We start from the raw sequence: 23,836 nt of genomic DNA, 5'->3' as shown, positions 1-23,836 counted from the left end.
GCCTTGCAGGATATCTTAAGGAAAAGAAAAACCTAAGGAGTAAACCCTACATAAATCCGGAGTGAAGTCCCTAAGATGGTTGGATGGCATCTTGTATGGATGGCATCTCCTTTTGGCAACTCCTGCAGCCAAGTTGGTGCCAAGCACATTGCTCTGCTTTTCTTTGGACCACATCAGTAAGGCTGAGGGGAGGGGGTGAGGTCCAGCGCCAAAGGCCTTCTGGCAGTTCCCTCACTGCAAGAAGCGAAGTTACAGAGAACCAGGCAGAGGGCCTTCTTAGTAGTGGCGCCCGCCCTGTGGAACACCCTCCTACCAGATGTCAAAGGAAAAAACAACTACCAGACTTTTAGAAGACATCTGAAGGCAGCCCTGTTTAGGGAAGCTTTTAATGTCTGAAGGACTATTGTATTTTAATCTTTTGTTGGAAGCTGCCCAGAGTGGCTGGGGAAATCCAGCCAGATGGGCGGGGTATAAATAATAAGTTGTTGTTGTTGTTGTTGTTATCTGGGTAGCCCAGGATCTCCATGCACATGGCCAAAGCTATTGCCCTGGGAAGGTCATTTGAATGCTACTAATGCAGCAGTTTGACTTCACCCCTAGAAGTGACAAAGACTTTCAGCAAACAAACGTTAGGACCATAGGCACCTGCTGAATCTACCAGAAGAGCATCATATAGGAGTTTTGTGTTGATATCAAATGAACCTCACCGACTAGGGGGACAACCAGTGGCATCCAGTGACAATACAACAGATGTAGATATAACTCATTGAATCCTAAGCTAACTTAATTGACAGAACTTTCCAGAAGGAAAAATTCCCTTAAAAACCTCTCTAGGTGGGTTTTTGTGGGTGGGGGGTCTCTGCAGTGTGTGGTGGCACATGAGAGACAGCTGGGATGGGCTAATTGCCTCAGAGCAGATAGAGATCTACTCAGTCCCTCAGCAGTCCTCTGTGTCCCATCCCACATTATTCAGGAGGGCACAAGTGCTTGCTGGGGGGAGGTGCAGGCACTGTTGTAGAGAGGCAAGAATGGGAAACTTTTCCTTCTGTGAACTTATTTCAGTTAATTTATCTTTGGATTCAAGGCAAAGATGCTACCACCTTCTTCTTCTTCTTCTTCTTCTTCTTCTTCTTCTTCTTCTTCTTCTTCTTCTTCTACTACTACTACTACTACTACCCCTTTTCTAATAATCATTTCCATTTTGGACTGACCACTGCACAGCCACCTATTGGATCACAACACCAGTCGATCTTTATGGTACAGTCATAACTAGTTCATAGTTTCCAGCCAACCTGTTCAAATATATCCTGTTGGAGCTCTTCACAGTCAGTGCCATCCTGAACAATTTGGTGTCAGTCACAAAACACGGTTGCGTCTTTCTCTTGACGGGAAAACCAGTTGGTCTGAATTGCAGAAAACTGATTTTTCTGTGGGCTTCTTGGAATAGATTGACTCTGTTAGCAGTGGTGGAATTCACCTTGCTAGCTTCTAAAGTTCAACCCAACTTTTTTCCTTCTCATTAGTATAATAAATAAGATTTTACTGCTTCTAGGAATGTTTTGGTTTGTTGTATTCACTAGTTTATTTTACTGTTTCTTCTCTGTTGTGACCCATAGTTGAAGCAGTAAAGGCTGATACATAAATTTATACTTATATAAACACACAAATATATGTGTGTGTAGTATGTGTGTTTGTGTGGATATTTTAATGTATATAAGAACAGCCTTCTGGCATCTTATTTGGTGTCTATACAAATTGTGTAACAGTGAAAGGGATCTGCCATGAAGGAAGTCTTCCCCATACCACTGAAAATACTGTAAAAAGGACCAAATGCTCAAAGTAGTTACCAAATTGAGAATAGTGCTTGTTGTCACAAGCTGCTGCTTTTTTTTTTTTTTTTTTTGACAGATTAGATATATGACTGTGGATGTCTGGGAACAACTGCATTTTAGACGGAAAGGCAAAATTGACAGAAAGGGACTACTTAACAATTTACCTGTTTATTGAAAATGGCACAAAACTATGTATTTCTCCAATTCAGCCTTCCCTGCATCTGTCATCAACAAGGCAGGCTCATCTATCACACGGAATTGTGTATATGCTTAAAATTGTGCTCTTGTGTTATTACTATTAGAGTTCATGTATCAAAACATCACTTTTTTCTGTTTATGGCTGCAAAACGTCCTCTGCTCAAGGACAGAATTTATTTTTTTTGCCTGACGGCGAGGAATCTGATTCTAGAAGGGTCACCAAACTCCAAAGTCTTCTGGAAATCTTTGCTTTCAGAAGATGGACATTGGTGGTTAACTGCTGTCCCACCATACTGATGATATTTACATAGTACAAGTGCTTTCCTCGCTAAGTATTAGGCCTGTAATTTACTGTTTGCTCTCGATGCTAAAACAGTACATGAAATCATGACCTTATTAAAGTCAATTGGGTTTTGCAACAGATCACTTTATCAGAGTAGAGCTGAGGTGGTATTTGTTGTGACTGATTCCAAGCTGTAATTCCAACCCCACTCAGGTGTTTCACTGAAGATTTGAAGGAAGATGTCAGGCCCACCCCCACTACGCAGTGTGGTGTAGTGGCTAAGAGCGGTAGTTTCGTAATCTGGTGAACCGGGTTCACATCCCTGCTCCTCCACATGCAGCTGCCAGGTGACCTTGGGCTAGTCACACTTCTCTGAAGTCTCTCAGCTCCACTCACCTCACAGAGTGTTTGTTGTGGGGGAGGAAGGGAAAGGAAAATCTTAGCCGCTTTGAGACTCCTTAGGGTTGTGATAAAGCGAGATATCAAATCCAAACTCCTCCTCCTCCTCCTCCTCTTCTTCTTCTTCTTCTTCTTCTTCTTCTTCTTCTTCTTCTTCTTCTTCTTCTTCTTCATCCACTACATGGATGAAACACAACTTTCTTCTTGCTTCAAACCTCCCATTTCTTCTGGAGACAGATTCTCCTTGCTGCCCTCCTTCAAAATTTTGTAGTGTACGCCAAAAATCCAGAGGCCAGTGCTAGAAGATGGAGATGTCTGTGTTCCTTTCTGCAGCAAGATGTTAAAATGAAATGAAATCATAAAACAAAACGAAACAAAAATGTTGTGGCCACATTGGAGTCTGATCTGTTTGCTGTAATTCCTTTAAACCACAATCTCTACCTGCACTTCTTTTGTTCTTAACCAAGCATTCAGGATTAAACTACAATCTTTTGAGTAATATGGCACTCTCTGGAAATGTGTCAAATTTTTAAGAAGAGTAGCATAAAGTTGGCCGTTGCATTTCCACCTGGAGCCTCCATTGCAAGACATTGCAAGGGCTCAATTTTTGACATTTTGGGGGCTCAAGACTGGACCAGTTATTTCTGAATTCCTGTTTTTACCTGTTTCTGCTTTTTTATTATACAGTTTTATTGTTTTTACATTACTTTTGTATAATTCTTAGGGGTGTGTGTGTGTATCAAGCAGTCTAGAAATGCTTACAAATAAATAAATTTGGGTCAAAATGCAATTATATAAAACAAATCACTTCTGATGGTGGCAATGTAGGAATAAAATGGCATGGACACTTTGGCTGCTTGTGACTGCAGTGTTGCTTATAACTGAATGGGAGCAGTGAGAAAGGGCTAAATAGCCAGCACTCACTCTCACGCAGCCTGCTTGTAGGCTAGAATACTTAACCCTTTGGCATTGTAGTTCTTAGCTAGGGCCAGCGACAGCCATTCCTCAGTCAGCAGCAGCCAGCCTTGGAGGGCATCCAAAGTCATCAGATAATCCAGACATCTGAATTACTGTTTGTTTGGATTACTGAGGAGGGCTGTGTTACTTCATCACTTGCAGACATACTCAGCTCTTCCAACTTGATTTTGCTTCTGTGCACTGCACTGAGTTTTATGTGCTTTCAGGGGTATCAACTCCCCACTTGCCATTTTATGTTCTAATAGTCTTAATTAATCCCTGATCTTTCAGTGACTATGAATGGGCTAGATAAAACATAACAGGGTTAATTTTTTCTTTTTTTTAATGTAAACATGAGAGCTCTATATGCACTTTTTGGAGATATGCAGTGCCTTATAATCTGGCATGATTTATAATGTTGCATCAACAAATCAGCCAAGATTTTATTCATGAAAATTTTCTGCTCTGACAAAGCATCACATTTGGAGGAAATTTATATAACTGTTACATAACATGTTTGAGCTCTGGAATGTTTCCTTTTGAAATATTTTAAGAATATTCATTCTGAAGCCTTTGTTCCACATATATTTGTTACATACTTGGGGGGTGGGGAAAATGTTATTATAAAAATATTGATTTGGGGAAAAAAGAAAAGAAAAACCAACCAAGGGAGCATGTTAGGGTGAAAGATATAGATGCCTTCTGTGTGACTCTCTGGCTGTGTTCCCATGTTAGCCCAGTGGCATGCAAATCCCAGGAACATCCCTCCTTCATGTTTGACTGAGTAATTTGAGACTTGTGGTCACACCCACCCACCCACCCACCATGCAACAGGAAATACAATATAATGTGATAGCTCCTCTCCATGCACTACGCAAGGCCAGATTAAGGTGGTTGGGGCCCCCTTTCTCCCAAAATGAAGCCCATGAAATAAAGGACCACAAAATAAGTTTGACTTGTGGTAACTTGAAGACTAACAACAGCTCCTTCACACCTCCGGCATTCTTATAGCCCAGTGTCCAAACAACCCACTTGTCAATCACATCTCTGACTTCAGTCTTTGGCTAAAAAGATTGGAAGGCGGGAGCAAGTAGGCTGGCATATTTCATAGAAATTGCTTAGAAATTACCTGCACATTTTGCTTGGAAGCATTCTTTCCGGAAGGGTCTAAAGATTTTCTTTCTTTCTTTCTTTTTTCTTCCTTTCTTCCTTCCTTCCTTCCTTCCTTCCTTCCTTCCTTCCTTCCTTCCTTCCTTTCTTTCTTTCTTTCTTTCTTTCTCTCTCTCTCTCTCTCTCTCTCTCTCTCTCTCTCTCTCTCTCTCTCTCTCAAAAATCAGACTCTGGCCCCCTTCCAGTCATGGGCCCTGTTGCAATTTCTCCAATTGGACTATATACCTTTTCCTGAGGGTTAGCATGGGTAGAAACTGCAGCATTTTCTTCCTCTGTTTGGTTGTTTCTCTTACCAATGGGGCATTGGGAACAGTTCCACAGTCACAACTGGTGTTGACAGTTGTATTTTATTAGAGACAGTTGTATACTTAAGTTACCAAGAATTGAGTCAATAGCTTCACTGTCCTTAAAAAGTACCTGTTAATTATCATGCTTTGTGTATTGCTTCTTGGGTGGGTGCCTAGCCTGTTATCCTGTTGTTAATTATAATCAATAATAAGATATAATTTGCATCTGTTTGATCTGAATGAAGTGCCATCATTTGACTAAATAATTGTAATTATTATCTAATATGAAAACAGACAGTTCTTGGCTGTCAAATAAGCTTTTGTGAGAGATGTTTACTTTTAACCAGTCGGGGAGGAGAGAAATTGAGCTGCTGCCGATCGGATAACTAAGATCCGACATAACAGCCACTTACTAATAATGCTTGAGCACTGTGTAACAGAGTGACTAAGAGACTGAGCATGACTAAGAGGCCCCTGGTTCAAACTTTTGCCTCTGCCATGAACTCAAAAGATGGCCTTAGGCAAGCCTTATACACCCTCAATCAACTCATCTGCAATATTGGAGGTAATAATCCTGATTTAACCTTATGTATGGATACAGCTAGGTAATGCATGTGAGTATATTTAACTAGGATATGTATATGTAGTGCTTTGAACTATACTAATGTTAAGTGTTATTAATGCTGACTGTTTCCCCTTAAGACTGTTTTCCCTACCCCAGTATGGACTGTGTCAAAACAATTCATTGCTTTTGAAGCAGAAGTGAGCAGTGTTACTAATAAGGACATTACCTTTGTTTGTTTGCAGCATAAAGAACATCACTCCAAAAGTAGGAGATGCTGAAACCCGTAAAGCTATTCGCCGTGCCTTTGACGTGTGGCAGAATGTAACCCCTCTGACGTTTGAGGAAGTTCCTTACATTGAACTAGAGAATGGCAAGAGGGACGTGGATATTACAATCATTTTTGCATCAGGTTTTCATGGAGACAGCTCTCCCTTTGATGGGGAGGGAGGATTTTTGGCTCACGCTTACTTTCCCGGGCCAGGAATTGGGGGAGATACTCATTTTGACTCAGATGAGCCATGGACTTTGGGAAACCCTAATCATGATGGTAAGAACCCAGTTCTATTTAAGCAGCCTCCATTTCTGTCTCTAGCACATTATGTACATACAGAACCAAAGGTTGATTGCATACGTAAATGTGGCACCCAACAGCCATGGCTGCATTTTAGTGTCGGTAATGTGGTTGGCAATTGGATTTAACTTTGCAAAAGGAATGCCAGGAATCTCCTGTCACACAATTTCCTATCTCACAGAGACGATGAGCTTGGCTTTATTTTGAACATACTGTATGCTATAAAATGATATAAAGATTTATCTCCTGGTTAATGTTATGTCTGGGAATTATTATTTTTAAAGCTAATAGCATATATTGTAACTTTTGGTGCATGAACAGATACTAGGACTGGGGGATATATTGATATAATGTCCAATGCTGATTTGAAGTCCATATCTTGATATCGGTTTCATAATTTTTGACCTGGCAATATATTGTGAATCATGGTGTGTCTGTGTGTGTGTGTGTGTGTGTGTGTGTGAGAGAGAGAGAGAGAGAGAGAGAGAGAGAGAGAGAGAGAGAGAGAATGCTATGCAAAAATTACTATTTGGGGAAAATCGTGAAGCCATCCAGTGCCTCTACATAGCTCCATCCTTATTTCAGACATCGTGATATATCGTATATCGGTATATCATGATGTTTAGCTGGTGATATATCATGATGCTGAAAACCAGGTGCAACTTTTAAAAACTTTGTCAGACTTTATTGTCTGGATTTTCACTTTTTGAAAACCCTAGCATTACCATCTGGGACACCCCATTCTACACAGGGTGAAGGAATAGCACCTGAATTCATAGCTATCCAAACTCAATTACTCTCTGGCATTAACTGTATTAACTCTTGGTCTGCCAAATGTTTGCACAACCAAGAAGGGACCCCTGCCCATCTTCTTTACCCATTCTTGACATACAATGCTCTTTTATCTCCACCCCCGTGCCCCAGTATTTACAGGGATTTGCAGAGTCCTATATAGGGATTCAGTAGCTGGAATCTTGCCTGCTGCATCTGTATGGACACCAAAAATAAATATCTAATTAGCTGTAGGAAATTGAGAAATACGTCCACTCACTATTTCGCTATGTATAAATTCGGTTGGAGGTTTCAGGTGAGGTGAATCATACTGGTTCATAACAAAGCAAACACAGCTGTGTTTATTTGCTCCTTATTATAAATATATATTTTTTAATCTCCAAGGATTTTTCAGTATTCTTTTGCTACCATCAAAAGAGATAATCGGAAACTGGAACCACAAAATAATATAGGTTTGCACAGAATAACATATGACGATGGGGCTATTGGAAATTCACGCTGCAAGTATTGTTCAAAAAAATAAGAATACTTTGATTAAGATAGGTAATCAAATTAAAGCTGGTGGTTAATTAGATGATTTAGGCTGCAATTCTACAGTCACTTACCTGGGAACAAATCCCATTGAACCCAGTGGCTCTTACTTCTGAGTAGCCTCATTTTAGGATTGCACTGCACGTTAAATGGATTTGCTTGCTGCATGATGTCTGGTTCAAACAATGTGGTTTTTAAGGCAGAATAGTTATCTGAGATGGTTAGGGAAAGCTTTGTGATGTCTGTAAAAGGAAGGAACTATATCCTGAACTCAAATTAAAACGTCCTTCAAGGAGAAAAGGCTAGAAGTGGTAATTAAGGCTTTATGAGCACACAAAATGTATCTTGAGGTTTAGTGATTGGTTTGGGGTAACTGCGGAGACATTTTTTCTTTTCTTTTTCAGGGAATCCACCCTCCTCCCCCCCCCGACTCAGGCTTTTATTGAACAATGTTTGCATTTAAATATCCGTAACAAGGATTTAATCTAATACTACCTAGGATGAGTCCAGCATAGTAACACATCTAAATGGTGCAATTTTTTTTCAGCGTGGCAGGCTCAATAAGACAGCAGTTTATTGATCTTAACTATCACAGAAACCTATAGGATTCTCACTTATGTCAGATGAAATCCTATCCCCTTGACAGCAAAATGAACTCTGCCGCTCATGGTTTACTGTGTACTTAGAGCTTTAAATCTCACCTCTGCATCAGAGGAAGCATTTGGTAATCCAGGAACCTCAATAGCAAAGCAGCGGCAGAAGAAAATGCTATGGGATAGAATTTTAATTAAAGACCTAACCAGAGAAACACGCCAGATACCCACTGCAATGCATTTCCTTTGATCTGCTCACTAAAGATCAAATTTACAAATGGTTTTGGAATTGACTCTTTTTTCGCTTTGTTGTGGGTTCTGCAGTGTAGGAGTTGGTGTTAAAGCCAAAGCATCTTGGATCAAAATTCTGGGTTTTCAAGCTGGTGCAAGGGGCATGGCTGATTACTGCAGCTGTGCAGAGGGAGGCACTGTTTACTGTATCTCTAGGCTTTTGAAGAGATACTGATGCAAGGAAAAGTTGCACTTTCAAGGGGGAGAAGCAAAAGCAAGATATTAGAGTGGCTGCAGCTGTGCTGCTTCATCTTGCCAAACCACTGTTACCACAGTTTAATAATATTGGGTTAGCAATATTGTCTAGCAATAAGTCATGATACTAGGATATGTGAAATGTTTGTAGATGTAATTGCCAAATTCTAAACCTTTGTGATTGGTGGGGTATAGTTGCCCCAATGTCCCTTTTATATGTGATGCCTGGAAGCATATTCAGAACGTGTTTCATAGACAAGAGGAAATAATCTACTCTGCGGGTTATCAAACAAGATGATGGTGACATATGTGTGTGTGTGGCCATTAGTACAGAACACTATAATAATTCAATAACAAATTCAAATTGCTGGATATTAATCAATACAGTATATTATAGAGCTTTTGAATTGCATTCACACCAGCAGGAATTTGTGCAATCTGCTAAAGAAAGTTATACGAAGAGGAAATGTAAACTGGCACAGCACACCTATCAACTATCACTGCTTGTACTTCCCTCCCCTTGCCTCCCCTTCAACAATGTATATACCAACAATTTATATTCCAACTAACTAGTCCTGCTAGAAGAAGCCCATGCAAGACTTTTCCAAGTGCAACAGGGTTCCCCCCCCCAAAAAAAAGAAAAATGGCTCAGTGAGAGTGTTGAGAAAAACTCCTGAACGAAACACATAGGAGGGAGGAAAGAGATTGTTCCATCAGGCAAACAGAAATGCTTATGCCTTATGCTAAGGGAGTGATCTCCTTAGTGCTAAATTGAATTGCTCCCTTAGCTGTGTACAGTAAAGTTAAATCTGAATACTCACTGAAAAAAATACTGCTGGAAAAAGTCATTATCAAATACCAGAGGTTCAACAGGGAGAGGTTCTGTCTGATCTCAAATGGGAGGGAGTTTCACAGAATTAGGCCCAAACGTAGGAGCTGTACGGTACGCAGAGTTCTGTTAGCAAAACAGGGCTTTTCCCACCACCTCCTCCTAGCCTCTCCAGTCATACTCCAGTTTACTTCCATCGGGTACTAAATCAGTAATGGCCACTGTAACTTTTTAGTTATTAGTTAAATTTTTCACTAAAGAAATGTCACTGAAACTACATGGGGGAGAAATCACAATTCAAGAGAATTAAGATTATACAAATTCTCAAAACAACTAATTTAAATAATTAGATAACTAAAACAATTAAAATGTAAATAATTAAAAATACATTTAACCTTTTGAGTTGAGGTACGAAAATCCCCAGGCAAGGTCCCTTTGTGAAGACACTATCTTAGACATCCTAGAGTCATAGTGGAGCAAAATATGTAACTAGATTAAAGGTATAATTTGGAGTTAGACTCCCCAGCCCCAGCTCCTGGCATAAATGGTGGTTTCTGTGAGTACAGTCCTTGTATGGTCTACTGTCATTTAAAATATCTTATAAAACAGCCAAGAACTTCAGTGACAGTTTGTTTAAAAACGAAATTGAACTCCAGAGCGTCAAGAGGATTAGCTGGTTGAGTGATTGTTCTTCGCATGTTCCTCTGTCCTACAAGAGGCTGGGAGAAAGCAACAGTTTGATTATTTAGCAAAAATGCAAATCGCCAACCCCCTTGAAAAGTACCAGGCTCATTTTCCACACTATATTGCTCTGCTAATGAAGGCAATTTGAATTTTGTGTTTCTCAAAAGAGATGAACAACTTCTTGGAGTGCTCAGTAAAACCTTAATATATTGTTGCTGCTGCTTTCATAAATCTTGCTGGAGTTACTCCTGATTTGAAAGCATTTGTATTAATTCCCGAACAACAAGGGCGATAAAGTTTTGTGGGGAAAACAAAACACCATCCAAAAGAAACAACTTGAATATTGTATTGAGGTAGCACTTCCTTTTGCTTCTAGGTTATTTATATCTTTGGATGAGGGGCAGTGTAACAAATGAACCATCCAGCACCATTAAACTGTTCGAAGACATTTGCCAAAGCTCAGTTGTGGCTTCCAAGAGCTATTACAGAACATTATTACAACACTTGCAAAAGAAAATGGAGTCAGCCTATGTCAGGGCTGTAAGCTGTGGAAGTTCTCAGATCATGGACCTTCTGAGAGTTTAAGGGGATCCTTGTTTGCTGAGCCCTCACTTCTCCTGGGAATTCGGGAGAGGTGGAACTCATCTTCCAAAATACGTACTATGTTACATGCATTCCTTGGCTCGGTGCCTTATGTGTCTGTTTGTAGCTTTACATGGCAACCACCCACATGCTTGGGACTGAAGTGTAAGTGATTTTTTAATTTAACCTTTTCTGTTCTGTGGCAACTTCCCTCTTGCTGCAAATGGCAGCTTTGAAGTTCCCAGTGGGGAATTCTATAGCAGAGCTGATCCCTGCAGGATGCTGGGTGTCATCACAGACAACAAGGGTCCTGCACCAAGCTCCTCAAGGGTTCTGATCATTCCTTGGTAACTGTGTTTCCACCTGCTTCATCCCTGACATCAAGTATCATGTCAGGCATGGGACAGGAGGGTATGATTTGGGGTAAACAGTCTTGGAGGCTACAGTGGGGTCATGCTGGGTATAATTAAGGCCACAGGATGGAGGTTATCTACTTTTGTCTTACAGGCTTTGAATCAGAATAATAGAGTTGGAAGGAAGCTCAAGGGACATCCAGTCCAACCCCCTGAGATGCAGGAATCTTTTGCCCAACATGGGGCTCAACCCATGACCCTGAGATTGAGTCTCATGCTTTGCCGGCTGAGCTATTTGTTGGCTTTTTGCAGTATGGTAGCGCTGCAGAGAGCTTGCTGGGGAGACCATGCATTAAAAAGGGACTCAAAAATAACTTAAAGAAGGTTTTAATAAGAAAAACAAAAACTCCATTTACACTAAATATATTAACAAACAAACATGACCCAACCACCAACCCATCCCCCAGGGTAATGGGAGAGCTAGGTGCTGCTCCTTATATACTACACCCAGATGCTGACCCACCTTAATCAAATACAACTCAGCAGCACCTGCTATGTTTCACAGCTGTAAAGCTGGGTCTCGTTAGTTTGCTCTGGCCCTTGCTCCGGCCCCTTAAAGACACACACATCGGGTGGAACAATGATGAACCTTTACATGTAAAGAAACCATTCAACACTATTAAGAGATGGTAGCAAGAATAGGCTTCCTAATTTCAAAGTTTCCATGTCCCAGCTGTATAAATTATTGCATCGTCCAGCTTTGATTGAAGATCTCTCTGATATGAAAGCCTGATGGGGAACAGGCATTAGATGGTGAAAAATGACCTTATATCAGGTCTCCTGTACTTCTAAAATTCTTGGGCATTAATATTAGAGAACAAGCTTTTAAATTGCTCAGATTACATATCACCCTTACCCATATGTTATCTAGTAGTTTTATGATATCTACTAGAAGAAATGTGAATATAAGGAAATTCACCTCCCACCCCGCCCCACTTATGGTGGTCTTACTTTCAAACATCCCTTTGAAATGAGACAGAAAACGTGGCCAGATATTAGCATGAAATTTGCATATGCTGATTTTTGATAGATACACACACATTAATTTAATTAGAAATACAGTATCCCTCACCAAAGTGGACTGGGCACCTGTTCAGTATGCTGCCCAGGTGATAACAGCTGATGGCCAACTTCAAGGTCCCTTATCTTCCTTCTTACGCTTCTTTATCTTTAAACCAGTCTTGGTCCAGACAGCCCTTCAAACAGAGGCTGTCTTGAAGTTGCCTTCAAAGCCTGTTGTCCTCCTCTAGCCTTTGAAATAGAGGACTTGTTGTCTGTAAAGCAGGACACATGGCCACTCTATCTTCATGTATTGATCGCCTCATCATTCTGCTGTGCTTCTGTTCTGTGCTTCTGTTTTCTTTTAAAAAAATACTTTGCATATCACAAACTTATTTCTCTTCTCTTTTTTTCTCATTCATGTTATTCCTTTTTTGTTTTCTCCCCTTCTTTTCATTCATTGTGTGTGTGCTGGTTAGCTCTAAAAACAAGGGTTGATGATGTGATTCAGTTATACTATAATTTGTTTTCAGATAGCTGTTTTTGCATTAAAATATTTATATAAATAAAGAATATAAACTTGTATGTTGAAAGAATCCCGGCAAAGTATTCCTGTCTGTCTTGTGCAAACATTCATATCCATACAGACAGAAATACAGTGGTACCTCGGTTTTTGAACGTCTCAGAAGTCAAACGTTTCAGTTTTCGAATGTCGAAAACCTGGAATGCTTCCATTTTCGAACACGCCTCGGAAGTCAAATGGCTGTGTGTACATGTTTTGTTTTGTTTTTCATTTTTCTGCAGACCACCTTTGTGCCTTGGTTTTCGAATGTTTTAGAAGTCGAATGGTCTTCAAGAATGGATTACATTCGAAAACCGAGGTACCACTGTGCATAAAAAAACTAAATGTGAGTTCAGACATTTCCATAATATTAAGGATAATTTTCAATCATACTTTAAACAACAAATATAGGAATAAGAATATAAAATACAAGAGGTAAATGACAGAGCACAATTTTCTTTTGATGTTCAGAATGTAATGGTTCCTCTGAGCCCTTGGAATCTGATCAGGAATGGGAGGTACCTGAAAGTGAGGGACTCAGAAGGAGAAGTTGGGGTAAGAGGCTATGTAGCAGAGCCCACATGATTAAGTGCCCCCTACCCCCAGGTGAATCTAGACCTGATGAGGTAGTAGACCTGGGGCTGCCCCTTCCCCCAAGGGTGCTCAGGGATGCAGCCTGCTGTGACTGGAGAGGAGAGTTTTGAAGAGGAGGCACTCCTAGCAATCTCTCCCTAGGAGAGGTGGTGCATCAAGAGAAGGGAGGAGACTCACATCCCTCAAAAAAGAACCTTTCTCTGGGTCAAGAATGCTCACAGGGGCAGGGTTTTTCAGAAGAGCTGAACTTTGTGATTCAAAGACCTGATTCCCGCTTGGGGAATAAAGACACGAGGACACAGTATATTAGGTTAATGGGCAAAAAAAGGCCACAACTTTATTGATTACAGCATGTGAGAAGGTATTGGCTTAGGCATTGGACCACAGCAATTCTGACTCCACCCACTTGGAGAGGGGTGAGTCTGGTGAGGGGTTAACCACCAGTAGGGGGAGCCTGTTGATGCGAATACAACTATAAGCTCTCCCCTGATGTCACCAAGGGTCGTGCCATGGCCCCCCGCCACACAGGCATTGGACAGGATCCACGACCGCTGGATTCCTTTAACGGAATACCCATAAGTGAAGGGGTAGGCGATGGCCACACCTTGCCCTTCCATACACCAACAACACATTCCAATACTTACTCGTGGTGAAAATGGGAGCGCAATGGTGAGAATAGCTGGCGCGGCCACATTTGAGTGGCTAAACTACGCCCCCCTTGGTGACTCCTGATTGGGCACCCGGCAGGGGGCGTGATGTGCCAGCTATGTTGATGGGGCAGGGGGCAAGGGGCCTCCTGCTTGACGCGGGAATCATCTCCCGCTCACAACCCCTCCCCTCCGGAAGGAGGAGAGGCTTTCTCCACCTCTGCTTCAAAGCTTGCCAGGTGGGCAGGGAAACTTATTGGATCAACATCACAGCTCCCATGTAGTCTTGCAACTCCTACTGCTAATTTGAACTCTCAAATCTTCTCCTTTGTTCTTTGACTGGACGTATTGTTCCTATTCCTCTGCCTCGTAAGAGCACCTGGATTAAATTCGGTTCTTTCCTAGCTGCTGAGTTTGTACAGTGGTACCTCGCAAGACGAATGCCTCGCAAGACGGAAAACTCGCAAGACGAAAGGGTTTTTGGTTTTTTTAGTTGCTTCGCAAGACGATTTTCCCTATGGGCTTGCAAGTTTGTTTCCTTTTTCTTAAAACCGTTAATACAGTTGCAACTTGACTTCGAGGAGCAACTCATAGCACGCGGTGTGGTAGCCTTTTTTGAGGTTTTTGAAGACTTTGGTGATTTTTGAAGCTTTTACAAAACTTTTCCGAAACCGTGCTTCGCAAGACAAAAAAACTGCAAGACGAAAAAACTCACGGAACGAATTAATTTCGTCTTGCGAGGCACCACTGTACCATTAAATGGCTGTAATAAAATTTTACTTTTTTTACTTAACTACAAAAAATTGACTGGTTTTGGATGGGAGCCAGAACAACACACACACATTATATAAAAATGTAATGGTTATAATAATTCTTATCATGCAATGCCCCTAGTAAACAGAGTTCCTAAAATCCGGAGGTATGTTCATTTCAGAGTTATTAGCCTTCTTTGGCTGTCATTTTATCTCAGTATAGAAAGTGTCCCTCCTAGAGCCTTATAGAGATGTACTTCATCTAGTTTAACCCAATTGCTTAGCAAATCACCAAATCTAGCTAATCTGATTTAATCAAGAATTAAATTAGATTGAATGAATCAACATTAGGGATGTGAAGACATCTAGGAAGGCTACAGTTCAGTACATTTTACTAGAGGCAAGTCCTTGTAAACATCCTGAGGAAGGGCAATTTCGGTGCATTGTCAAAATGGCTTAGAAGATGAGGAGCTTAAAAGCTAATCACCTCTTTCCTCTGGTATTCCCACACATTCTTAGCTGAGGGACAAATGGTTTCTTACAGAGACAACCTCTTTTTATAGATTACCACATATATTCTGAGTTCTAAATGTACATCATTTCATTTTTAACATGCAGTGTGTGTCTCTCTCAGAAGCAGAATAAAATCAAGGTTAATTATCTGAGTTTCAGGAAAGGAGCACGCGTTTTACTTTTTTTGCAAGCTTGTGATTTATTCATTATTTTAAATAATATGGGGAACTTGCAGATCATCTGCTTTAACTCTTAGAAACTTGAAGAAAATCTTCATGCTTATTAAGCTGCAATACTGGCATTTTGTGCATACATTTTCACATTTATGTCCACCCATGGCCTCTTTTCATCAGTCTCCCCGATTTGAAAAGTGAATCCCATAGAGTAATATAAATTAATTGTCTTTTAACAGAGCTCACCAATTTCTGAGTATCAGGGTTCATATTAAACATACTTCAAATCTATACAGGCTGAGCTCAGTCATTTATTTTATTTATTTTCATTTTCAATGGTGTGCTAGCAGCCGGGAGAAATTTATGGGGGGGGGGAATCCCAACCTCTGTTGAACTGCAGATAATCAGCTTCTAGTAAATTTCACATTGCTGCCAGCTCAGTTGACACACTGGACCCAAGCTGTGCTGCAGGAACCTGCACCAGCGGAATCTCAGAGATGAATCCCCTGGGGGAACCAAGTGTCTCAACTGTAGATATATCACATGTGGCATTGAGACACAGCAAGAGAGAGGACTTCAGGCAGAGATGCTTGAAAGCGCAACATTCACATTCTTGGTATCTGATACAGCAATGATGCAAGTAAGCTGGTGAGTTAGGGTGGAATTGGTCGAGCATTGATCCTGCACAAGTTTTCATTCATCTCAATAGCAACTGGCCTGCACAGAAACATTGCTTGCCACATACAGTTTGTGTAAAGACCCACTTTCAACGTGATAGATTATTAGCTGTGTTTTGAAAAAAGGTATCCTGTTCTCAATATATCAATAACAAATGTGTCTTCTTCATTACATATTTGCCCAACTGTTGCCCTTAATGATAGAATAACTTAGTACAAGTTAACCCCATAACCCCCAAACTAATATGCTACATTTATGTTTAATATAGACAGTTCAGAGCATTTCATAGAATCATAGAATCATAGAGTTGGAAGAGACCACAAGGGCCATCGAGTCCAACCCCCTGCCAAGCAGGAAACACCATCAGAGCACTCCTGACATATGGTTGTCAAGCCTCTGCTTAAAGACCTCCAAAGTAGGAGACTCCACCACACTCCTTGGCAGCAAATTCCACTGTCGAACAGCTCTTACTGTCAGGAAGTTCTTCCTAATGTTTAGGTGGAATCTTCTTTCTTGTAGTTTGGATCCATTGCTCCGTGTCCGCTTCTCTGGAGCAGCAGAAAACAACCTTTCTCCCTCCTCTATGTGACATCCTTTTATATATTTGAACATGGCTATCATATCACCCCTTAACCTCCTCTTCTCCAGGCTAAACAGGCCCAGCTCCCTTAGCCGTTCCTCATAAGGCATCGTTTCCAGGCCTTTGACCATTTTGGTTGCCCTCCTCTGGACACGTTCCAGTTTGTCAGTGTCCTTCTTGAATTGTGGTGCCCAGAACTGGACACAGTACTCCAGGTGAGGTCTGACCAGAGCAGAATACAGTGGCACTATTACTTCCCTTGATCTAGATGCTATACTCCTATTGATGAGGCCCAGAATTACATTGGCTTTTTTAGCTGCCGCGTCACACTGTTGGCTCATGTCAAGTTTGTGGTCAACCAAGACTCCTAGATCCTTTTCACATGTACTGCTCTCAAGCCAGGTGTCACCCATCTTGTATTTGTGCCTCTCATTTTTTTTGCCCAAGTGCAATACTTTACATTTCTCCCTGTTAAAATTCATCTTGTTTGTTTTGGCCCAGTTTTCTAATCTGTCAAGGTCATTTTGAAGTGTGATCCTGTCCTCTAGGGTGTTAGCCACCCCTCCCAGTTTGGTGTCAATCAGAAACATTAATCAGAAACGAATAGCTCTATGGACCAGCCAAGAGCTCCCTCAACCTGTCTAGTCATTCCCCACCTTGATTAGAAAACCTTTGTCTAAATTTGTCATAGGCAAACTATTATTTCCACATTGGCTTGAACATGTATACATTTCTTTTTATTCCATGGGATTTGGGGTGGGCAACCCATGAATTATACTTGGCTGCTCTGTGGAGCACTAAACGCCTCACAGAAGTAGGTAACTGGAATGATCAGTGCAACATAGGCTGTGAGAACACATATAATAGAGCAACTCGATTTCAGGGCAACGGGTGGATTTCAATGCACAGTATGACTGCTTGTGTGAATTAGATCCAAGAATCACAAAGTACGCAAATTGAATTGTATCTTCTTCTTCTTTTCATCGTTTATAGCATCTGAAAGTGCCCAAACTTTCAGTGGTACAAAATATAATATGACAGAATGCAAAAAACAAACAAACCACACACCAAAACCCCAAGTGTTTTAGGTGTTTAAGTTCTGCAGTATTGGGTATGTTGTAATACTATAGTTGGGAGCAAGTGGATCAAAATCGTTCTGTTCCCTCCAGTGTGAGATCCAGCTCTGATATAGATTTGGGCCCTTCTCAGGTGAGAGATGGGAGAGGACGATTAGTTCAGCAGGGGTGGGGCATGTGTATAGTGTATAGTGGCATGTGTATAGTGTGTATAGTGTATAGGGCGTGTGTATAGTGTCTCAGCTATTAGGCATTCATTTTATGCAAATGTTTGGCAGTGACCCTTTGTTATGGGGGATGTCATATTGTTGAGTAGGAGTGCTTCACGTTTACATGGTTGACATAGGTATTGGTTGAGGTAGTGAATGCTTGTAGTGGTAATGTGAACTTGGATGAAAATTGTATCTATGTTGTGATGTTTGAAATTTTATATTATACTGCCTTGTGGTGCTCTGATTATATTTATATTATTCTTATGGACACAAATATTCTTTATATATTTTGTTACGTGTTAGATGGATTTATTTGACATAGCTTTATTGTGGGCTGTGTGTGTATGCATATCTTTAAACACACTTATGTATTTAGTTATTGTAAACCGCTTCAAGATGCTTTGGATGGTAAGCGGTATATAAATGAAATGAATGAATGCATGGAATGTAAATTTCACAGGTTGCCTAACTGCCTATACAGGAAGTCAGTGAGTTAAGGTAGTTATGGGGGGGATGCTATTTGCTCGTAACTGGAAACTAGGATTTATTTTTGCAGTTTGTTTGTGGTTTATCAGGTTTCCCGAATGCCTTCAAACATCCAGTGTTGTAATAATGGTCAACAGAAAGATAGAATAAAATTATGTCTTCTTTAGAATCAAACTCATTGGCACAATGTGGCTGTTTGAGTGCTTGTTGGGGCTAAGAGATTTGAACACTTTAAATCAATTCTGTGCCCGTTGGCCTTATACTAGTGTGTTTCCAGGGCCAGTTGAAAGAACTGCTCTTGACCTTTCTTTCTTTCTTTCTTTCTTTCTTTCTTTCTTTCTTTCTTTCTTTCTAAATTTATATTTTGCTTTTCTTCTCTCATGGAATCCAAGGTGGTATGTCCATGGTTCCCAGGTTCATAGGATCATAGAATTGTAGAGTTGGAAGGGATTCAAAGAGTCATCTAGTCCAATGCCCTCCAATGTGGACATTATACTTCTGTTGTTGCAGCCTATAATAGCATTATCCCCCCCCCCCCGCTACTGCATCACACTGTTGACGCATATTCAGCTTGTGGCCCTCTAAGACCCCTAGATCCTTTTCACATGTACTATTGGCAAGCCAGTAGTTATATTTGTGCAGCTGGTTCTGGCCAGTAGTTCTCCCTGCCTAAGTGCAGAACCTCACATGTGTTGCTGTTGTCACCCATTCAGGCACAAACCAAGATCCTGTACTGCTTAGCTTCAGTAAGGTGCTGACTGTGTGTACCTTAAACTAGTGTGTACCTTTGCATTAGTGGTATCATTATTATTAATACAAAGCTTTGAATGCAATGTAATTTTATATCATCCTTTTCCACCTTGAGGGGATTTTGTCCAGAAATTAATGCTAAAAATAAAGTAAATAAAATACTGAATCATTTAGCTTCACAGGGCTTTACAGGTAGACAGGACAGCAGTAAAGTAGAATAAACTTAGCTCACATATAAGCCCATTGTGTATATTCATTTAGACAATGAAATAGCTCTGAGACAATGCTCTGGTAGGAAACAAACCAGCTAAACCCAAGCAAGGAAGTGTCAATTCAATTTCTATTGAAATTCCCCTTGACTTTCTCATCATTGTGAACACTTGGTTAATTTAGTCTGTCCCCCTATGCTCTAACTCGGAAGAGTGACCTTGAACTCTGATAAAATAGTGCTTCGAGGGAATGATTCATAAAACAAAACAAACTCATTTTTTTAAATAACAACAATCACCACATACCACTACTTCAGCTACCCAGGATCTTGAAAGCATCGTTTGAAACATATATTGGTACACTCATTTGTGAAACTTGTGCTTTGAAAATAAGTCCCCCAATTGTATTGCAGAGTCTAGTTCTGGGGTTGTTGAAACTTAACATGGTAATATTATTCAGCTTTTGTAAGCACTTCTCCAATTTGGGATATTTGGGGTAAGGCTCACCTGCTGCCTTCATTACTTATCTTTTGGCACCGGCGAAAATGTTTCTCTGTAACCAAGCCTTTTGCTGATTAATATTCTGTCCTTTTAAATGTGTTGTGGGAAGGTGGTTTTTGGTTTGCTTTTGTTCATGTTTTTATTATGTATTTTTTTGTACTCATTTTGTATTTTTACAAAATGAGATCCCCTGTGATCTTCGAATGAAGGGCAGTATCCAGATTTAATAAATGATAATAATTGGCACATAAGCTTGCATTCATATACTTGATGAATTGTTACTACTTACTATAGCCTTTGTTATGAAATATGCAGCTTCATGAAAGCATGCAAGTCTATTTTTCACCAAGTGCTTACCATGAAAAGTTTGCTCCCAGATGTTTAAAAAACCTCAAAAATATAGTTGTGGAAATCATTATTATTATTTTTCACTTTCATTACATTTTTCAGTACAGGTTTCCCCCCACTTACATGGGGGTTATGTTCAGGGCCCAGCACGAATAAGTGAAAATTGCATAAGTGGGGAGCACCCTCTCAACACCCTCTCTGCCACACTCTCTCCAATCCAGACCAAAAATACTGTATCCATAAATATCCACAATTAGAATTGTTGCTCTAGGGCTGGCTGGAGGCTGGAGGATGTGCTAGCACATGCATTCACAGCTAGGTGGGGAGACTGGATAGCCAAAACAAAACCCCACTATGTCCCGTCCCTTTGGGGTTTTCTCCTCCCTCACTGCTGCTGTGTTTGGGCTCTGGGGAGGGTCTCCTCATGAACCAAGAGGACTCTCCAGCTCTTTCCCGCCTTTTCCAGGTTTGAATCAAAATTATTATTATTTATTTCCCAGCTTCACACGTATAGTCAGCCACACATGAGTCAATCAGACAGAAGAAGAGCATACTTAAGATTCCTTTGGGAGCTTTTGACTCATAAAGCCGGGAGCCTGAGGAAGTGTGGGGTGGCCATGTGTATAATGATTTGAAGTCATTCAAGAAGTGCTTTGTGTCAAATACAGTGAATGCATTGATAAGGCAGTTTTGAAACTTTCCTCTTTCTTTCTTCTTTTCCTCCAGGGAACGATTTGTTTCTAGTTGCAGTTCATGAACTGGGGCATGCTTTGGGTCTGGAGCATTCAAATGACCCTACTGCCATCATGGCTCCATTTTACCAGTACATGGAAACCGACAACTTCAAACTACCTAATGATGATTTGCAGGGAATCCAAAAGATATATGGTATGCTGGTTATTTCTTTAAAATATTTTACAAATTCTAATGGGGATGGGTCATTTCCAGATATCTACACTGCTACAGTGTTGTGCACACTATGCATCCATTGAAGGTTGCACATCTGCTTATGCACTCCTTGTATGCACACTATCTGTTCCCTTCATTGAAGTGAATGAGGCAACCCACTTGTTTAAAAACTCCCATGTATGGGTAGGCAAACTAAGGCCTGGGGGCCGGATCTGGCCCAATTACCTTCTAAATCCTGCCCGCAGATGGTCTGGAAATCAGTGTGTTTTTACATGAATAGAATGTGTCCTTTTATTTAAAATGCATCTCTGGGTTATTTGTGGGGCATAGGAATTCATTCATATTTTTTCCCCAAAATATAGTCCGGCCCCCCCACAAGGTCTGAGGCACAGTGGACTGGCCCCCTGCTGAAAAAGTTTGCTGATGCCTGCATTAGAGCATGTTTAGAATGTTAAAAGGAGGGGTAGATGTCTCTTAAACATTTCTGGGAATTACCTTACAATTTCGAGTCAGACTTTGTAGCTTGAGGGTTGTGCTTACAATTGAACAAATATGAACATGCAAACTAAAATAACTATTTGTTCTTGTTGTTTGTATCCATTTCCTTGAAGGGATTTTGATTCTGTGTTGAGATAAAGCCAAGGGCTTTTGCCAAACTACCATGTTTCAGATACTGTTCACAAGTTGAACTGAAATCCACACTTAACAGCAACAATGTTCTTAAATATTTAACCAAGCAGTACAAATATTTTTTATTCAAGGAGAACCTAGACTTCTCTTAAAATATTAATATTTCCTCTTTCCTTTGCCCTTCTCTTTCCTCTTTCTTCTATCTTATTGCTTATATCTGCTCTAGTCACATCTGCTCTAGTCATGAAACATAGTAAGCTGACTTCCTCCAGGACAAACCATTGGCTCAGTCTTCATTTGTTTTCAGCTCCTGGTCCTTCTTCACTCCAGCCATCCTTTCCATTTGATTGCTTCACTGAAGCACTTGCTTGCACTTGCACTTGACTCACAGAATCATAGAATTGTGGAGTTGGAAGGGACCTTGAGGATTGTCTAGTCCAACCCCCTGCAGTGCAGGAATCTTTCCCCCAACATGGGGCTCTAACTCACGACTCCGAGCTTAAGAGAGCCATGCTCTACCAACTGAGCTCCTCTTTTGACTCATTCCAATATATCCTTACAGAAGTTCATCATAAAGTTCCTTTTTTCTTTCACACCAGGCAAATTGAGCTCCTCTCTCCTTTAAGTACTCGAAATGCCAGATCTTCCCCCTAAAGATAAGCAAAACAAGTAGTATTTATTCTGAGCCAATACCACTAAATCACCACAACAACCCTTTTCAGGGTTGAGTTTTGCCCAAAGGTTTTCAAATATTCTGCATGCAATGTAGATCCATGCAGAGATAAATTCAGCAAACACATATCATTAGAGGGGATTGGGATGGACACACCATTTGCACTCCCCCCCCCCCACTCCAGGTACCACCAAAATGGTGTAGGATCAGCACTGCCATTTTTTTATTTGCCTTCTGACATCTTTGATTTCTGTTCATTTATTCATTGTGGCTTCTTGTATTTTAAAGTTTGATTTAAACTTCTGTTTGCTGTTCCTTCCTCTTTCTCTCTCCTTTACTTACTTTCTCTTCTGAGAAATGTGTGTGGCTTTTTTAGTTTGCAAGCCGATTCAGGCAGAGAGGAATATTCTCTTGCTCCAATGTGCACTGTTGAACTGGGTACTAAGCATTGGGTGCATTGATATAAGATTATATAGGAGCAGCATGGTAGATGCCACTCTGTTGCATATGTGTCATATCCAGGCTGTTCCACAGAGGAAATTAAATGATTGGGTTTCTCCTGCGTGGTTAAGCAGAAGAAGATGTTTTCTATGACCTCATGAGTCTAGACAGAAGGGCCAGACAAGGTTATTTTGCCTTCATACTAAATACCAGTATCTAGCAGCTGTAAGCTATACTTTGAAGAGTTTTATTGCCCTTGGGAAGTTAAACATGACATCACTAGCAAATAACACGTGGAAACTTTAGTTTGGATTTAGCATTTTTCAACCAGATATTGTCTCCTGGAAGATACCTGATTCTACTGCCACAGTGATAAAATCAACAGTGGCCTTTGTTTTACTATTTAGATTAAATATTGTTTGCTGGTTCATTGGTTTCCTTAGGTAAGAAGCTGTGGGCTGAATCAGTGACTTGCTAAGGATAGCTGTTGTGAAGGTTTTGTCAATAAGTATTTAGGGTTGTATTCAACTATGTCATACCCAGAGTGGACTTAAGATGGGCTAGAACGCCCAGCATCCTTGACCAGCAGAAGTAAGGAAGCCCAGGCCAAAGATCACATACCATTGGCTCTTGTCACTCTTCGTTTTATATTTTGTATTTGTTTTTGTAGTTTAAAAATGTCAACCACCTTTGGTCCCCCACCCCACAGCCTGACACCATAACTACGAAGTGCCTTCTGGCAACCGGCACTCTGAACCTGGTGGCTTCATTTCACCATGACAATTAAAAGATTATCCATGGACCTGTCAAATGAAATCCTCCCATCCAGGTGTGGGGAACCTTTGGCCCTCCAGATATTGCCCTCTCATCAACCGCAGCAAACATGGCCAATGGTCAGTGGTGATTGACGTTTCAGCTCAGCAATGTCTGG

The 23,836-nt window shown here is 40.7% G+C and overlaps 1 protein-coding gene across 2 annotated transcripts in view; it reads left to right on the top strand.

The window, feature by feature from the left end:
• Positions 1 to 23,836, top strand: part of MMP16 (matrix metallopeptidase 16) — a 189,036-nt gene that overhangs the window by 97,497 nt on the left and 67,703 nt on the right. For both annotated transcript variants that reach the window (XM_081204666.1, XM_081204667.1), the window contains 2 exons: positions 5,934 to 6,238; positions 20,979 to 21,140. In XM_081204666.1, the coding sequence (XP_081060792.1) occupies positions 5,934 to 6,238; positions 20,979 to 21,140 (467 nt within the window). The remainder of the gene's footprint in view (positions 1 to 5,933; positions 6,239 to 20,978; positions 21,141 to 23,836) is intronic.

Source organism: Podarcis bocagei (genome assembly GCF_964188305.1).
Source record: "Podarcis bocagei genome assembly, chromosome: 8".
NCBI lineage: Eukaryota > Metazoa > Chordata > Lepidosauria > Squamata > Lacertidae > Podarcis > Podarcis bocagei.
The sequence above is the reverse complement of the archived record's forward strand: the minus strand, read 5'-3'. Positions and strand labels throughout refer to the sequence as shown.